The sequence below is a fragment of the Xyrauchen texanus genome, chromosome 42 (genome assembly GCF_025860055.1).
Source record: "Xyrauchen texanus isolate HMW12.3.18 chromosome 42, RBS_HiC_50CHRs, whole genome shotgun sequence".
In the NCBI taxonomy this organism is placed as follows: domain Eukaryota; kingdom Metazoa; phylum Chordata; class Actinopteri; order Cypriniformes; family Catostomidae; genus Xyrauchen; species Xyrauchen texanus.
Genome location: NC_068317.1, coordinates 22,976,983 through 22,996,427, shown reverse-complemented (window position 1 = coordinate 22,996,427; position 19,445 = coordinate 22,976,983). Strand labels below are relative to the sequence as shown.

General features: G+C 38.1%; 1 protein-coding gene and 2 non-coding genes across 3 annotated transcripts; 1 reads left to right on the top strand and 2 right to left on the bottom strand.

Moving 5' to 3' along the window:
• Positions 1 to 331: 331 nt before the first annotated feature.
• Positions 332 to 404, bottom strand: trnaa-agc (transfer RNA alanine (anticodon AGC)). The gene has a single exon. It is a non-coding gene; the product is annotated as a tRNA-Ala (tRNA).
• A 588-nt stretch (positions 405 to 992) lies between these two features.
• On the top strand, positions 993 to 1,078 carry trnay-gua (transfer RNA tyrosine (anticodon GUA)). Its single transcript is given in 2 exon segments — positions 993 to 1,029; positions 1,043 to 1,078. It is a non-coding gene; the product is annotated as a tRNA-Tyr (tRNA).
• Positions 1,079 to 1,488: 410 nt separating this feature from the next.
• LOC127635334 (dnaJ homolog subfamily C member 5-like) lies at positions 1,489 to 16,640 on the bottom strand. Its single transcript, XM_052115289.1, has 4 exons — positions 16,534 to 16,640; positions 9,167 to 9,380; positions 2,824 to 3,001; positions 1,489 to 1,574 (listed from the first exon to the last, which is right to left on the bottom strand). The coding sequence occupies exons 1-4, from the start codon at positions 16,638 to 16,640 to the stop codon at positions 1,489 to 1,491; spliced, it is 585 nt and encodes a 194-aa protein (XP_051971249.1).
• Positions 16,641 to 19,445: the final 2,805 nt, after the last annotated feature.

The following is a 19,445-nucleotide window of genomic DNA, read 5'->3' as shown; positions in this document are numbered from 1 at the left end:
TCTTTGACCGTAACGCTACGTCTTGCTGATTTTTCAGTTTTTTAAAAACTCGTCTCGAGACACATGCGTTCTGTTAAATTCGTTGCGTCGCGTAGCTTTTAGCGCAGAACGCATGTGTCTGAATCTCAATAAATAGAGAAAATATAAACTTGCATACTTCTGTGATCTACTCAAAGCATAATGTAATTGCAATGGCATGTCACTTTGTGTGAATGTACAATAACGCAAAACGTTTGTTTTTGTAGAAGATTCTAGGTATCTGTTCGTATAAGTCATATCTATAAATACAATATTTGCTGGTATATTGAAAAAACCGTTATCAAGAAAAATGTGGAGAATGCGGGCATCGATCCCGCTACCTCTCGCATGCTAAGCGAGCGCTCTACCATTTGAGCTAATTCCCCTCCCTCGTTACATGGCTTGCATTTGTGTTGTTGTTTGTTCAGATGCCAGTTTAATAAACTTAGGGGATTTTAGTATCATCAGCGTGTCTCATTTCAATTTGAGCAATAATTATTTTTGCGTTTTAATTTTGTTGGATGAAACGCCACTGTTCTGCTAACAAGTATGAGTCAGGTTCCATGTTTTCTAATGATTAACTGTGAAGTAATTTGTGGACAATTTAGTAGTGACCTATTATCTATGTTATCTTTAGTCTACAGATTATATTTAATAACAGTGCTTCATTAAATATATTCCACTTCTTACCGTGGGATATGTTTTCCGTATTTTACCGTTCTGATTCTACACATTTCTGCATTTCATTTACCACAGTTGTTACCATTTGTAATTTATAGTTATTGTTTAGCATTCATCAAGTTTCAACTCCGTGAACAATATAATTTTACAGCATAATCTTTGTAAATATTTATTTATAAAGTGGCCTACAATTGTTTATAGTTTATGTTAATTCATTATGCATTAACTAATATCAACATACAACTTTTAATAGTCTGAGTTTTGTTCAAGTTAAGCTTAATATATTCTGCACGCCTTCGATAGCTCAGTTGGTAGAGCGGAGGACTGTAGAGTTTACGTTGAAATCCTTAGGTCGCTGGTTCGAATCCGGCTCGAAGGAATGTGTTTTTTATATTGCAAGTATTGATCTACTGCTCTTTGTGACTTAAACAGCTGTAAACTGAAACCGTTATAGTGATGCAGAGTAGATATAACAGAAGACAAATTAAATGTTTAATAAAAAGTTGTTTGAAAACCTCTGGTAAAGGTACATAAATGCCTGTTTTTTTGTGAAAACCTAAGCTATACTTTTATTCGATTATTCGAAAAAAGACAATATATTACTCACAAGTTTTATCACATTATCTGCTTTATGTAATAACTGCACCTTAAGCATAATAATAATATGTTATTTACAGACAGCCTGGTTAAACAAATAATTTTTTGACCTAAGTTTTAAACTGTAAAAGATATATATCAATATATTCCAAAATAATTTTATAATCAGTATCTATCATGACTCTTTTGTTTTTAGGTGTATGTTCTGTGTCCATCGCCAATCAGCTGGGTCTTCTCACTTGCATTGGTTGGCTGAAGCACAATCGGAGTGTCTCCATCTGGAAAACACACAGGTAAAAGAGGTCACGTGTGATCAATATGGAAAAAACGAGGCTACTTTGTCTAATGTCATGCCTTTTCACACTCCTAATTGAACTTCCTGCTGAAATGAAAAGTGTTTTGTATGCTTCAAGGACGTCCCAGCAATCTGCTGTTAGCCTGCCCCTGCTGGCTGCACTTTTATGACCTCTTCGAGCTGGCATTGGATCACAGCTTTGAACGGCAACCCACTGCCCACTGGCTTACTTAATGGTGAGGGAGGTTATTTTACTCTGTGCCCAGACTGTTTCAGATTCAAAGACGATAGAGTGGATTTTTCTAGATGTCTTTAGCAGGAAATGTCTTTAACACATTACATTTTATTTTAGTGCATTTTTTTATTTTGCTGCACTAATGTAAATTATATGAAGCAGGTGCATTCAAGCAATGATGTCTTTTCAATGTCTTGTGTTCTATGTATTGTCAACCTGGGTAGGTGAATGCATGTTAACCAAAATAGAAGTGTAAGCAAACTTTGTAGTGTATTTTTAAATGAAGCATGAAGCTAGGGTCTTTTTGGCAAATATCAGAAAAAAAAGTCGTCTTTTCCTCTCTATGCCATCTTACATGCTACTTTTTAAATGTAGGTAACAACATTGTTTATTTTTATTGTGAGAATGCTATAAAAAAAACTATTATGCATACACTTTGAGAAATGACTCAGACTGCAATTATCACGTTTGCAAAAGAAGATCTACCTCTTACAGCTCACTGGCAGTATTATACAAACATCTGGCTCAAAAGGACCTAGTCTATTTATTTGTTAAACAGGATGACTTATTATGTTTGATGAGCTCTTCCTTTCACTCATAAGCCATGATCTTCTACATCAAAGCCTGTTTCTGTTAAAAATACTTCATACACATTTTAATAAGAAAATGTAATCATATAAAGCAATGGTGAAATTAATAATAGAAAGATGCAATAGCAGATTATGCAATATTTTCTTAAAAAATAAAAAATAAAAAATCTTATTAAAGTCAGTCTTTGATTCTTACAGCTGGTTTTGAAGATTACCAGCAGTACATTTCCAATTGAGGCATATAGCAGACACTCTTATCGAGACGCATTAGTTTTGGAATAACTAGTCTTTTTCTCTAACTGTAGAGTGAATGTGACTGGGATATGTTGTGCCCATTTACCCTTTCAAAGAGTGTGACCACCTAAAGCACATGCTTTCCTGAAACACATCAAGAGTGTGTGTTTTACCTCCTCTCTCATTGTCGGTACGGATCTGCTCCTCTAGGTCTTCAGGAGACACAAAGATCTCTTGGTCTTCTTCTTCAGGTGTGTGGGGTTTGCACTTCCCACAACAGCAGTTGAAACAGCAACACAGACAACAACAGAAATAGCAACCTGTCAGCAAGCCGCAGATGGCAAACATACCCTATAAATGGAAGAGCTTATAATCAGACAAACAAACATTAGGGCGAAATTCAGCATAATTCAAAAGTGCACTTACACTCACAGTACAGTGTCCATGTTACACATATCACATGTTTATATGATTTATTACAACAGCACTTTATTACTGTTGGTAACGCTTTACTGTTTTATCCATTAATACTAGCTAATGCATCAATTTTCAACTCAGTGAACAATATAATTTTACAGCATTTATTAATCTTTGTGAATATTTATTTATAAAGTGGCCTACTATTGTTCATAGTTTATGTTAGTTCATTATGCATTTAACTAATGTCAACATACAACTTTAAATTTAAAAAGAACAGTCTGGGTTTAGTTCATGTTAAGCTTAATAGACAGCATTTGTGGCATAATGTTGATTACCACAAAAACACATTTCAGCTTGTCCCTATGGAATGATATTCCGGACATTATTCAAAAGGAATTGCAAATTGTATTTGCATTTGCGTTTTCAATTTGTGGACGCATAAAATGTGACATAATCCAAACGCAATTGCAAATCGCGCATTACGGTTTGCATTTTCGTTTAAGCGAACGCACAGTGACTGCCAGATTTCAAATGGAAAAGCAAAGTCCGTTTGCAACTGTGTTTCCCATATCTTACGAGTTTTGGCCCTGTCATATTTAAATAGCAATTTCAATTACCACGTCTGCTTTTTCACTTTCTCAGCGTCGCGTATGTAGTGATTTTATCACACTAGATAAATGATAACACACATATTGTCATGTGGCTATACTTTTGAAACATACTTTTTTTTTTCTCCCCAATTTGGAATGCCCAATTCCCAATGAGCTCTAAGTCCTCGTGGTGGCGTAGTGACTCATTTTTCGTGGTGGCGGAGAACGCATCTTAGTTACCTCCATGTCTGAGACGTCAATCCGTGCATCCTTTTTTTTTTTTTTTAACTTCTATTTATACTCCTTATCTCTCTCTCTCTCTCTCTCTCTCTCTCTCTCTCTCTCTCTCTCTGCTCTCTCTCTCTCTCTCTATTTTTTTTATTGTAAACTGTGGGGAGAAATGTCATACCAATAATTTCACTACATGTCATACTGTGTATGGTTATGTATGTGACCAATAAAACTTGAAACTGAAAAATGATCACGTGGCTTGTTGAGCTGCTACCGTGGAGACATAGCGTGCTATTCTCCGCAGCGTCCATGCGCAACTCACCACAGGCCGCACTGAGCGCAAGAACCACATTATAGCGACCACGATGAGGTTACCCCATGTGACTACCCTCATTAACAACCGGGCCAATTTGGTTGCTTAAGAGTCCTGACTGGAGTCGCTCAACATGCCCTGGATTAAAATAGTATTTTAACTTTTACAAATTGGCCCCATTCACTTCCACTGTAAGTCCTTCAATGAAACACAGATTTTAGATTTTCATTAAGATAAGGAGGGACATATGGAATGATATTCCGGACATTATTCAAAAGGATTTGCAAATTGTATTTGCATAAAATGTGACATAATCCAAACGCAATTGCAAATCGCACATTACGTTTGCATTTTCGTTTAAGCGAACGCACAGTGACTGCCAGATTTCAAATGGAAAAGCAAAGTCCGTTTGCAACTGTGTTTCCCATATCTTACGAGTTTTGGCCCTGTCATATTTAAATAGCAATTTCAATTACCACGTCTGCTTTTTCACTTTCTCAGCGTCGCGTATGTAGCCAGCCAAAACTCAAATGGAATACTATTTTTTTATTTTTTTTTTTTTGCAATATTAACAAACAGAACAAGACGATACATACAAGAAATATAAACAATCTTTCAAAACAAAAGAGAAATTATGGTTCAGAATACATTAAGAGAGGAAATGTGAAAGAAATTTAAATATATTCAACAATAGTCTAAAAAGAAAAGAGAGTAAGAGAAGAAAGAAAAAAAAGAAGAAGAGGGCACAAAAGAAAAAAACATTAAGAGAGAATATTAAACATGGCTAATTCTGGATGTTTTCATTGCTTTCTTGTTAACAGAAGTTGAAATTGTATTTAAATACATCTTCAATTCTTCTTTGAAAAAGCTAAAGTGGGGTTTACTTTTCATATATTTACATTTATGGATATGAAACTTTCCAATATATAAAAGAAGGTTTATACAAAAACATGCATTAATTAGATTCTTGTCTTTAACATAAAATCCAAAAAGAATGTGTCTATATGATAAAGAAAAGTTACATAAAACCTTTTGGACAATCAGAGCATCAGTATTGTTCCAGAAAGACCGAGTAAAAAGACACTCCCAAAACAAATGATCAACAGTTTCAGAGGAGGCTTCACATAAAGAGCAGGAAGTATCAATATCATTTCTAAATTTCTTTAAAAAGTATTTAACTGGATAAAATCTATGAATAATTTTATAGGATATTTCTTTAACTTTATTAGTTAGAAAGAATTTCTGAGGAAGTGACAAAACATATGACCATTTAATATCATCAAAAAGTTATTCCAATAAGAAATGGAGGAAGGAATTGAAGTAACAGGGTCCAAAAATAATGACCTAATTTTATAAATGGATTTATGTATTGAAAAACAAATAGAACCAACCACAGTAGATTCAGGGCTAGGGGGAGAAACAGAAGTCACTGTAGCACTATTATTGTTTCTAAACAGCATACAGATTTCCAAAGAGATGGCCTTGAAAACTATATTAAATTCTTTACTAGATACTGGGAATTGGTATCCTGAAACAAAATTGGAATAATTAAATAAATTACCTTCACTATCAAATAGCTGGTTTACTAATATCACCCCATTATTGAACCAGTTTTCAAGAAATAAAGATTTCCTCTTATGAAGAATATTACAGTTGTTCCAAATTAAAACATTGTGTGGCGAGAAATTATGCTTGTAAATAAGTTTCCAAGACATAAGCATCTGCTGATGATACTTGGAAAGTTTGATAGGAAGTTTATTAATTGAATCATTGCACATTAAAAGAAAATGTATACCTCCTAATTGAGAAAAAATATATCTTGGGATTATACTCCAAATAGAAGATTGATTGTGAAGGAAACGTTTAAGCCAATTAATTTTTAAGGTATTGTTAAGAGAATCAAAATCAATGAAATTTAAGCCACCTTTATTATAAGAATTCAAAATAACTGATTTTCTAATACTCAAATGGAATACTAATTCCCTTAGTATTTCCATTTCCGATGCCTTACACGGAAACCTGTCAATCAGGGTCAAGGGTGGGATTATGCTATAGGGGCGTGTTTGTCTTGGGAAGTGACGTCACTCACAGTCGATGGTCAAGAGGTGATGCCCTGAACAGACGCCGGTTTATCAAATCAAATCAAATCAAATCACTTTATTGTCACACTACCATGTACACAAATGCAACAGTAGGTGAAATTCTTGTGTGCAGTTCCGAGCAACATAGCAGTCATGACAGTGATGAGACATATACCAATTACAGTAAACAACATACTTACACAAAACAATTTACAAATCAAATGTACACATACTTACACAACACAATAATTATATACAATGTACAGTAAACAATACACACAATATACAATACAATAAGTAGGAGTATATGAAATATATATATATATATACATATATATATCTATGAAGTAGTATATTGAGGAGAATATGTTGACAGTCCAGTGTGAGATTATAGATGAATAAAGTGCAGTGCTAATTATTGATCCTGATAGACTGTGAGTGATGTCACTTCCCAAGACAAACACGCCCCATAGCATAATCCCACCCTTGACCCTGATTGACAGGTTTCCGTGTAAGGCATCGGAAATGGAAATACTAAGGGAATTAGTATTCCATTTGAGTTTTGGCTGGCTACATACGCGACGCTGAGAAAGTGAAAAAGCAGACGTGGTAATTGAAATTGCTATTTAAATATGACAGGGCCAAAACTCGTAAGATATGGGAAACACAGTTGCAAACGGACTTTGCTTTTCCATTTGAAATCTGGCAGTCACTGTGCGTTCGCTTAAACGAAAATTCAAACCGTAATGCGCGATTTGCAATTGCGTTTGGATTATGTCACATTTTATGCGTCCACAAATTGAAAACGCAATTGCAAATACAATTTGCAATTCTTTTTGAATAATGTCCGGAATATCATTCCATATGTCCCTCCTTATCTTAATGAAAATCTAAAATCTGTGTTTCATTGAAGGACTTACAGTGGAAGTGAATGGGGCCAATTTGTAAAAGTTAAAATACTATTTTAATCCAGGGCATGTTGAGTGACTCCAGTCAGGACTCTTAAGCAACCAAATTGGCCCGGTTGTTAATGAGGGTAGTCACATGGGGTAACCTCCTCGTGGTCGCTATAATGTGGTTCTTGCGCTCAGTGTGGCCTGTGGTGAGTTGCGCATGGACGCTGCGGAGAATAGCACGCGCTATGTCTCCACGGTAACGCGCTCAACAAGCCACGTGATCATTTTTCAGTTTCAAGTTTTATTGGTCACATACATAACCATACACAGTATGACATGTAGTGAAATTATTGGTATGACATTTCTCCCCACAGTTTACAATAAAAAATAGAGAGAGAGAGAGAGAGAGAGAGAGAGAGAGAGAGAGAGAGAGAGAGAGAGAGAAGGAGTATAAATAGAAGTTAAAAAAAGAGGTAACTAAGATGCGTTCTCCGCCACCACGAAAAATGAGTCACTACGCCACCACGAGGACTTAGAGCTCATTGGGAATTCGGCATTCCAAATTGGGGAGAAAAAAAAAAGTATGTTTCAAAAGTATAGCCACATGACAATATGTGTGTTATCATTTATCTAGTGTGATAAAATCACTTATTAACCTTTTCTGTGTAAAGGTATATTCAATTTTACAACAACGCTGCCTTGACAAAGTTCCTCTGCAAACCCTAATACGACAGTAAAAACAACAGAGTACACTTCACATTTCTGCCCAATTCGAAATGGCCCAATTCACTTGCATTGTGCCTCACTGTTACCTCGATTTTTAGTAGTCGAAACATATATATTTTTTTGTTTATCACCATTATGCCATGCTGTCGTTTGAGCTTAACTTATTTTGAACCCAGAACATGTATTAGTACATGTAAAATGTATCATTATATGTATATGATCAATAAGTGCTGTAAAAGTATTGTTCAAGTTAAGCTTATTGAACTATTGCATTAACTAAAGGGATAGTTCACCAAAAAATGAAAATTCTTCATGCCATCCCAGATGTGTATGACATTCTGTCTTCATCAGAACAAATTTAGGTAGGTCCAAATAATTTCTCAGCTCTGTAGGGCCATACAATTCAAGTGAATGGGTACCAAAATGAACATAGGGCAACACAAAAGTAATCCATAAGGTTAAATCCATGAATTCAGAAGTGATATGATGGGTGTTGGTAAGAAACAAATCAATATTTAATTCCTTTTTTACTATAAATTCTCCTCCTTGCTTCAGTTACACTTTCCCATTCTTCTTCTCCTGTTATTTTGATTATTCACATTCTTCATGCATATCGCCCTCTACTGGGCAGGGAGAATGTTTTATGATAAAAAAAAAATGACTTAAATATTGATCTGTTTATCTCCCACACCTATCATATTGTGTCTGAACACATGGATTCTGAAGTCATGGATTTAACCACTGGAGTCTTATGGATTACTTTTAATGATCCTTTATGTGGATTTTTGATCTTAAAAATTCTGTCAATCATTCACTTGCATAATGAGGACCTACAGAGCTGAAATATTCTTCTAAAAATCATTATTTGTGTTCTGCAGAAGAAAGAAAGTCATACACATCTGGGATGGCAGGAGCTGTCCTATAAAATAAAATAAAATACATGTAGTTCAGTAGTATTAGTATAAGTATCACCAAATCCTTAGATATGTTAATTTGAAGAAACACAAATACTATGTAATTTACAGTGTGAACAAAATATCTATAAAGTGAGTAATTTCATTTTGAATGATTATCACTTTTTTTTTAACTGGTTCATTAGTTATTATTGATCTTGCAGTGTTAACATTAGAATGTTGAATATTGTTTTTTAATTCTTCAAAAAATGAAACATTTATTTTAATATTTTGAAAGTGATATTTATAAAGACAAAACAAACAAACAAAAAAACATAAGGGAATAAGGGGAAAGTTATGCTGCACCTTAGCCCACCAGCTGGAGAGCATGAAGTATGTGTTCACATTCTCCTCTCCAAACTGCTGCGACACATAGAGGCCAAGGGAGCCATACTTGTCATAAATGTTCCTCTTGGTGACATCAGACAGTACCGCGTGGGCATTGTTGAGCTCTTTGAATTTGTCAGTTGCATCTGGGTTCTCAGGGTTCTTGTCAGGATGATATTTCAAAGCAAGCTTTCTAAAATGTTGGCAAGGACAAGACAGCTTCAGATCATTACAAACCTAGAGATCATTTGAGGTCTGTGAATTCTTAGCCATGCACCTGTATCTTTTTGCCTCTATTATTCTTGATTTTTCAAAGGTACTGGAGAGAGGTTTTGTGGAAACACACTGGTCACAGTATTGGTTATACAGTGGCCCTCAAAAGTATTTGGGCACTTCATCCAAACTTGACAATTCTGCCATCATTTACTAACCCACATGTTGTTCCAAACCTGTATGACTTTCTTTTCTCAGGCAAAGACAAAAGGAGATATTGTCAGAATTTTAGCCTCAGTCACCTTCACTTTTATTGCATCTTTTTCCATACAATGAACATGAATGGTGACTGAGGCTAACATTTAGCATCTTTGAATTTCCATCTTTGGTTGAACTATCCCTTTCAGCCGCATTTTAGAACAAATTATGAAACAAAGAGGATTTTAAGAAATATAGCACAAAACACACTTTACATTCAAAGCATTTCTCTAAAAGAAGTTTGCTTGTTTTTCATGTAAATTGTAAGTCAATAGATATATTGTGCACTTCTGGAACATGCCCATAGATAATGTCATGAACTGCTACACCTATGGCTACTCTTGGACACCTGTGTCTTCATACATCCGCTAAAAATGAAATAAAAATTCTAAATAATTAAACAATGGCTCATTAAAGTGAAGGTAGCTCTGAGAAAAGGTCTAATTTGTTTGCAGATGCCACTTGGTTAGATATTTTGGTATCTAACACAATGTAACATACATTTTTAAGTTTAACTTAAGTGTCCAAAAGTGTCCAAATACTTTTTGGGGCCACTGTATGCAAATGTTTTTATTGTATATTAATTATTAACTTATTTTCCATGGTTCTCCAAATGAGAGTGACTGTGTTGAAGTGACATAAGATGGCTATTAGTTTAAAAAAGAAACAGGAATAGTTTTGGACTCAGTGTGAGCAGACTCATTAACATGTACCAGTATGGCTGCCTCTCTGTTTGATGATCTCAGTAGGGTGTGATCTTTAGCGGCGAGCTGTCTTATGCGGACACTGCTTGACCTGTCTGTGTGTCGGCAAGACTGCAGACCCTATTAGTGCCTCCGATAGCTCCTCAGCACACAAGCAGTGGTGAAGAGAGGAACGTCACGCAGCCTGACATTTTCCCCATTGGAACCAGAGGTGCATTGCAAATGTCTTTGTCTGACTCAGTTCAGATCTGCTCTGAATGAATGCCAACTTGTTCGTACTCTGTGAAGCAGTTGTCTGAAGTCTGCGGCAATGAGGTCATCTGACATTTTATAGTGTTGTAAAATGTTATATCTTTATGCTCAAAGTGGCACTTGAAGATCAGATTCTAAACTTTTTTCATTTTTGTGATCTCAAAAAGGATCAAGCCAAAGGTATAAAAGCTGCTTAAAGGGATAGTTCACCCAAACATGTAAATTCTGTCAGAAGAAGAAAGAAAGCCATATACAGGTTTTACACAACATGAGGGTGAGTAAATGATAACAGAATTTATATTTTTGGGTGTTTGACAGGGCGGAGGGCGGGGCCAGGTCGTGATTATACACACCTTTATGCTAATTAAGCCTCTGAGAGGGATAAAGGCCGATTGCGGACAGTGGTGCGAGGAGAGAGAGATCGTTTATGGACATGTCCGTCTTGTGTGTGTGTTTGTCTTTTGTTTAAGTTAATCATTAAAATATTGTTTATATCACCAGGCCGGTTCTCCGATACACAGTAGCTTGTACCTCGGCCACTCCTCCACCCTCTAACGGATGACAGCCGCGCCTTTCCGGGCGGATCGGAGGCAGTCCTCCAGCCACTGGCGGACGGAACGCCCTGCTGCATTCTCGGAGAACAGAAGTCAAGTCAAGTCAAGTGGTTTTTATTGTCGTTTCAACCATATACAGTTAGTACAGTACACAGCAAAACGAGACAACGTTCCTCCAGGACCATGGTGCTACATAAAAACAACAAAGGACCAACACAGGACCACATGAGACAACACAACGAAATAAAATACCTATATAAAAAAACCTACATATACCTATATAAAGTGCACGTGCAAACATGTGCAAAAAGTACAGGACAGTACAACAAATTTCTGACAATGAACAGGAAAATAGACAGTGCAGCGCCGACCAGTACTCAGTAGTGCAAAAAGATGACAGTTTCTAAAAATGTAAACATAACATACTATGAGATAATGTTCTATGCACATAGCAGTTATTGAGGTAGCAGACAGTTATAAAGTGACAGTAATTAAAGTGCAACTCAGGACACGTGTGTGTCAAACCAGTCTCTGAGTATTGAGGAGTCTGATGGCTTGGGGAAGAAGCTGTTACACAGTCTGGCCGTGAGGGCCCGAATGCTTCGGTACCTCTTGCCAGACGGGAGGAGGGTAAAGAGTTTGTGTGAGGGGTGTGTGGGGTCGTCCACAATGCTGGTTGCTTTGCGGATACAGTGTTTTTTGTAAATGTCTTTGATGGAGGGAAGAGAGACCCCAATGATCTTCTCAGCTGTCCTCACTATCCTCTGCAGGGCTTTGCGGTCCGAAACGGTGCAAGTCCCAAACCAGGCAGTGATGCAGCTGCTCAGGATGCTCTCAATAGTCCCTCTATAGAATGTAGTGAGGATGGGGGTTGGGAGATGTGCTTTCCTCAGCCTTCGAAGAAAGTAGAGACGCTGCTGGGCTTTCTTGGTGATAGAGCTGGTGTTGAGGGACCAGGTGAGGTTCTCCGCCAAGTGAACACCAAGGAATTTGGTGCTTTTGACGATCTCCACAGAGGAGCCGTCGATGTTCAGTGGAGTGTGTTCACCTTGTGCTCTCCTAAAGTCAACAACCATCTCTTTTGTTTTGTCGACATTCAGGGACAGGTTGTTGGCTCTACACCAGTTCGTCAGCCGCTGCACCTCCTCTCTGTATGCTGACTCGTCGTTCTTGCTGATGAGACCCACCACGGTCGTGTCATCGGCGAACTTGATGATGTGATTCGAGCTGTGCATTGCTGCACAGTCGTGAGTCAGCAGAGTGAACAGCAGTGGACTGAGCACACAGCCCTGGGGGCCCCAGTGCTCAGTGTGGTGGTGGTGGAGATGCTGTTCCCGATCCGGACTGACTGAGGTCTCCCAGTCAGGAAGTCCAGGATCCAGTTGCAGAGGGAGGTGTCCAGGCCCAGCAGGTTCAGCTTTCCAATCAGGTGCTGGGGAATGATTGTGTTGAATGCTGAGCTGAAATCTATGAACAGCATTCGAACGTATGAGTCCTTATTGTCTAGGTGGGTGAGGGCCAGATGGAGGGTTGTGGTGATGGCATCGTCCGTTGAACGGTTTGAACGGTACGCAAACTGCAGTGGGTCTAGTGAGGGGGGCAGCTGGGTCTTAATCTGCCTCATGACGAGCCTCTCGAAGCACTTCATGATGATGGGTGTAAGTGCGATGGGACGGTAGTCGTTGAGGCAGGACACTGAAGACTTCTTTGGCATGGGGATGATGGTGGTGGCCTTGAAGCACGTTGGAACGACGGCGCTGCTCAGAGAGATGTTGAAGATGTCGGTAAGAACATCTGCTAGCTGGTCTGCACATCCTCTGAGCACTCTGCCAGGAATGTTGTCTGGTCCAGCAGCCTTCCGTGGGTTGACTCTACGTAGAGTTTTCCTCACAATTGCCGTGGTAAGACAGAGCACCTGGTCGTTGGGAGGAGGGGTGGACTTCCTCGCCATCACGTCGTTCTGCACTTCAAACCGAGCGTAGAAGTCGTTCAGCGCATCTGGAAGGGAGGCATCTTTGTCACAGGCAACTGATGTTGTCCTGTAGTTGGTGATGGCCTGGATGCCCTGCCACATGTGCCGCGTGTCACCGCTGTCCTGGAAGTGACTGTGGATTCTCTGGGCGTGTGCGCGCTTTGCCTCTCTGATTGCCCGTGACAGTTTGGCCCTAGCTGTTCTTAGGGCTGCCTTATCGCCTGCTCTGAAGGCGGAGTCTCGGGACCTCAGCAGCGTGCGCACCTCCGCAGTCATCCACGGCTTCTGGTTGGAGCGTGTGGTGATGGTCTTGGAGAAAGTGACATCATCAATGCACTTGCTGATGTAGCTGGTCACTGATGCTGTGTATTCCTCCAAGTTGGTAGAATCGCCATATGTTGCAGCCTCCCTGAACATGTGCCAGTCAGTACACTCAAAACAGTCCTGAAGAGCAGAGATGGCTCCTGCTGGCCAGGTTTTCACCTGCTTCTGAAGCGGTTTTGTGCGTCTGACGAGCGGTCTGTATGCTGGAATTAACATAACAGAGATGTGGTCTGAGTAGCCGAGGTGGGGGCGGGGCTCCGCACGGTACGCGCATGGGATGTTTGTGTAAACAAGATCAAGTGCGTTCGCCCCTCTCGTTGCAAAGTCCACATACTGATGGACTTTAGGAAGCACTGTCTTGAGATTTGCATGGTTGAAATCTCTGGCGACAATAAACAGTCCGTCGGGGTGAGCGTTCTGCAGTTCGCTCATAGCCCCATACAGTTCACAGAGCGGGGGGAATGTAAACTCCGGTTATGCAAACAGTGGTGAATTCCCGTGGTAGATAAAACGGTCTGCATCTAACAGTCACAAGCTCCAACAGCGATGAACAGTAACTAGAGACTAGCATAGAGTTCTTGCACCATTCCGTGTTGATGTAAACACACAAGCCACCACCGCGAGTCTTACCGCAGAGAGCTGTATTTCTGTCGGCACGAAACGAGGCGAGCCCGTCTAGCTGAATGGAAGGGGTCTCCCCCGCCCCTGGCAGCGGTGCTCCCACTCCAGGCGGTCGGCAGCGAGCCAGTGAAAAGTTCAATGGAAAGGAGGAGGCGAGAACCGGCCTGGCGATATAAACAATATTTTTAATGATTAACTTAAACAAAAGACAAACACACACACATGACGGACATGTCCATAAACGATCTCTCTCTCATCACACCACCATCCACAATCGGCCTTTATCCCTCTCGGAGGCTTAATTAGCCTGAAAAGGGACCGGGTGTGTATAATCACGACCCGGCCCCGCCCTCCGCCCTGTCACAGTGTGCACTATCCCTTTAATTCTACTAATAGAAATTAGAATTTTTACTAATACCTCAGAGCAAGCTATTAGTATTTAAACCAAGAATTTCACCTTAAAAAACATTACATGAACATAGTCTCTATATAATTTATATTCTTCTTTTTTTTGGTAACTAAATTAACTAAATTTTTGTAACTAAACATCAACAATTTATAATGCTCCAAGCACGCTTGCTTGTTAATTTTTCATTACGCCAATGGCATCTGCAAGAGTTGTGATGATTATGTATTCATTAACCACAAAGAAGTGCTGTTAAAATGCTAACCATTTAAATGCCTCCTTGAACAACGTGTAAATTAGAGTAATTAGAGACTATAATTGTTGGAACATCAGTATGGTGTTTCAAATCACTTGTCTAATGAAGCTCTCCTACTTGTTTCCTTCATGTTTTAGTTTACAAGATATAGAAGACACACAAGACGTGCATAAATAAATATGTTACCATAATGTTCACACTTATCATCTTTTTTTATTTTTTATTAAAAAGCTAGATAAGCCACATATAACAAAGACTACATTTTGACACAAGCAAATAAAAATGGCTCAGGTTGTCCTGTTGTTGGGTAAAATTTTTATGCAGTTGTTATGCCAACAGACAAGTGGGACTACAATTATGATGTCAGAGTCATGCTATTCTCACCAAAGGCAAGCATTGCACGTTTCCATGGTATTGTTTAAAGGGGTAGTTCACCCCAAAATGTAAATTCTCTCATCATTTACTCCCATAAATGTGTATTCTTTCTTCAGCAAAACACAAACAAATATTTTTAGAACTATATCTCAGCTCTGTATGTCCATACTATTTAAGTGAAAGGTGGCCAGAAATTTGAAGCTCTAAAAAGCATAAAAAGGCAGCATAAAAGTAGTCCATACAAATCCTGTAGTTAAACCCATGTCTTAAGAAGTGATTTTATTTTGGCAGGGAAGATAATTTATAATAAAAAAGGACTTAATGTTGATCTGTTCTTCACCCACACCTATCATATCGCTTCTGAAGATAAAGATTTAACCACTGGAGTCACAAGGATTACTTTTATGCAGCTTTATGTGCTTTTTGGGACTTCAGAATTCTGGCCTCCATTCACTGGACCACCAGAGCTAAGATGTTTTTTCAAAAAATCTTAATTTGTATTCTGCAGAAGAAAGAAAGTCATACACATCTGGAATGGCATGGGGGTGAGTAAATGACAAGAGAATTTTCATTTTTGGGTGACCTATCACTTGAAGTTATAGTCGAGAACCATTCATGCATGCACACACGCACACACACACACACACACACACACACACACACACACACACACACACACACACACACACACACACACACACACACACACACACACACACACACACACACACACACACACACACACACACACACACACACACACACACACACACACACAAACTTATATCATTGTGGGGACTTTCCATAGACTTCCATGCATTTTATGGATTTTATACAGATCTAATTATAATTTCTATCCCTAACCTTACCCCTAAACCTAACCCTCACAGAAACCTTTTTGCATTTTTACATTTAAAAAAAAAACATTGTTTAGCATGTTTAACAAGCCATTTCCCACATTTACAGCTGTCCGGGCCCCACAAAGTAGGTGATCTCAGGTTTTACTATCCTTGTGGGGACATTTGGGCCCCACAATATAGTATAAACATGCACACACACACACACACGTTGTTTACTCATGAACATGTTCTCATATGTCTCATCTATAAGATTCCTTTATCATTCCTGATCCCAATAAAATCAGGCATGCCATCTGTTCAACATAATGAATATTTTAGATTGTGGAAGTCATATTATATTCATGCAACTCCTCTGCAACCAAAGGCAGAGATTATAGAAGAATGAGTTGCAGATTTGCACGCTCTATCTCCATTTTTCACCCCAAAAATGATCTAATATATACCAACACTCCGAACTCCTTCCAAGTAACTAAAACCGAAAGGCAGTCCATCTCAGGATATCCAATTGCAATGCACTGATGGGAAAATAGGAATTGCAAGTCACATCTTACCTGTAGGACCTCTTGATATCATCGTGGGTACAGTTTTTGTCAAGACCAAGAACCTGGTATAAAGCCTCCCCTGATGTGGACAGGGCTCGTTGCCTTTGTTCAGTCATGGTCTTAAACCATTACCTTCACATCAAAAAAACAAATAAACCTTCAGTAAATTGTATAAGACAGTAGGTCAGGTTCTCCTGTGTGGTAAGTCAGATACAATTGACTTTTGGTTTGTGTGTCATAATAACTTCACTCTTTTACACATCAACGTAGACCTTGTGTCAACTGGTATACACATACCAACCTTGTCGACAATAATTCTAAACCAGTCCTGCTGTTTGAAAGCACTAACATCAACTTCAAGGTTATAGCAGGTAAGAAGATAATATACAATACAAGGTTTTGACATAAATTCTTTGATAACTTCCAACCCCTACGCTTGAATAATTCCATCTTTCGTAATGAGCATTCATTGAATATTAAATAGATCAATGAATTATATAGCCTTCAGATCTCTCTGGAGGTTTACAGTGGCTGACTGCTGAAAGTGTTAAGCAAAAACTGGTATCATTACATCAATTGTGAAGTAAATCCCATAGTAGGCCATTCATTGGCTTTCTTACCTGTTCAAGTGAACAGATTCCAAATTTGTGTCCTTCTTCAGTGCAGGTAGACAGGCTAATGGAGTCAGGTTCCTTCTCTGAGGGTGAGTAGATTACTGAGTAGATGAATTATACATGGTGATACTCATGAGCTCAGGTAACATTAGGCCTGCAGTTTAACATGGTTACCAGAAAGGATATTGGGTTTCGGTGGCAGAAGTGCTTGTGTAACTACAAAGGGTTGAAGCTTTGGGGGAAGATGTTCGGTGACCACTGTCTGGTGTCTGAGGATGGACACGCATCATGTGGCACAACTGATGTTATAACCTGCATAAGGAAGGAGCACTGGGGTAGATTGAAAATTAGGTGTCATGTCTTTACTCTTGTCTGTTGGACTCGACTTGATTTGATGCATTTTCTTGCTAATGCAATGTCACCATCTTGTGGTGCAAATCTCCAAATTATATTACACTCAATCCCATGGTGTGACAAATATTGTGAATTTCCAATGCATACTGAGGAAAATAATAATAATAATGAATTTATACATAAAAAATTAATGTTCAGAATTAACAGAATAACAGCCACCTAAACTCAGATGAGGAATTGTTCACCAAAAATTGAAAATGTTCTCATCATTTACTCACCCTACTCACCTTATGGCCCTGAGCGATGCGATCAGTTTTGGGTGAAAACATACCAAAATGTATGTACCTAGAAGAAGACTTCTTATGTGCAGGGTGACAACTACCATTTTCGAGGATTTATCTGAGCATTTCTGCTGATGTATATTGTGAATATATAGATATGTAGTGTAAAAGAACAAGTTGTCCTTTGGTCTGATCTCACCCAAAACCAAATGGTTCACTTCAGAAGACATGGATTAAACCACTGAAGCCATATGGATTACCTTTATGCTGCCTTTATGTGCATTTTGGAGCTTTGAAATGTTGGCCACCATTCACTTGTATAGATATATACCGTTGAGATATTCTTCTAAAAAAAATATTTAAAAAGTCATACACATCTTGGATGGTATGAGGGTGAGTAAATGATGAGAGAATTTTCATTTTTGGGTGAACTATTGGATCTGCACATGCTCAGTAGCAAATCAGCAACAATATTAAAAATGTATACACGTATGCTAAAAATACTAAATGTTATTCATATTTTGCTACAATAAATGCAAGTAAACAGAATTTGATAACATTAACATAAAACAAACAGAACTGTTTTGCACAAAATAAATGTTTTCTTGACTCTGTGAGATTGCATTATGCTTTATTACATTTTTCTGGAATAAGATTTTTTTTTGCTGTAATTAGTGTATTAGTCATTGGTGAAAACTAGCACTGTTGACAATGTGTGAGTCTTCACTTCACAAGAGTACAAAGCTCATATCAGAGTTATTCTTTTACTTTAATTGCTAAATAAGTTGCAGTTGCTTTTTTATTAATGGCAGTTTTATAATCAGAATATTATCAGACTATAGAAAGTGCCAAATATTCTGCCAAATCATTGAGAATTTTACAGAATTGTACATCTCTGTTTTGTGGCATATGAATTTTGATAAATTTTACCAGCTGTACTGCATTATACATTATAACACTATCCACGTGTCTGTTTGCAATTTTATTCCCCCACAAATATAGTGTTTTGTTCTAAAGCAGAAAAGCTGAATTTAAAGCACTTATCTTGTATCACCACAAGATGGCAACAACTTCTTCCACTAGTTAAAGGGCTAGTTAACCCCAAAACTTCTGTCATAATTTACTCTATGGATCACAAAAGGAGATGTTATGCAGAGTGGCAGCCTCAGTCACCATTTACATTCATTGTATGGAAAAAGATGCAATGAAAGTGAATGGTGACTGAGACTAACATACTGTTATACGTCTCCTTTTGTGTTCCACGTAGGGGGGAAAAAATAAAGCCATACCGGTTTGGAATAACATAAGGGTGAGTAATTGTTGACATAATTGTTATCCCTTTCAGAAAGGAGAAAAAAAAAATTTACTCAACCTTTGCAAAATGGTTTTAAATTGCTAAAAGAAGAAAAACCACACCTTGAATTCAGGTTCTTATATATATATATATATATATATATATATATATATATATATATATATATATATATATATATATATATATATATACATACATAGACACACACACACACACACACACACACACACTGGTGGCAACATTTTTGGAATAATGTACAGATTTTGCTCTTATGGAAAGTCATTTATAATTTATTCACCAAAGTGGGATTCACCTGATCACAATGTATATTCAGGACATTAAAAAATACAATTACAA

Excerpts from the sequence above, each read along its gene's own strand:
- LOC127635334 (XM_052115289.1), bottom strand. The coding sequence starts at position 16,640 with ATGACTGAACAAAGGCAACGAGCCCTGTCCACATCAGGGGAGGCTTTA. Across the intron at positions 3,002-9,166 it reads TCTCCAGCTGGTGGGCTAAG|GGTATGTTTGCCATCTGCGG; the intron begins GTGCAGCATAAC and ends TTCCATTTATAG. Across the intron at positions 1,575-2,823 it reads TACCGACAATGAGAGAGGAG|ATGGAGACACTCCGATTGTG; the intron begins GTAAAACACACA and ends TGTGTTTTCCAG.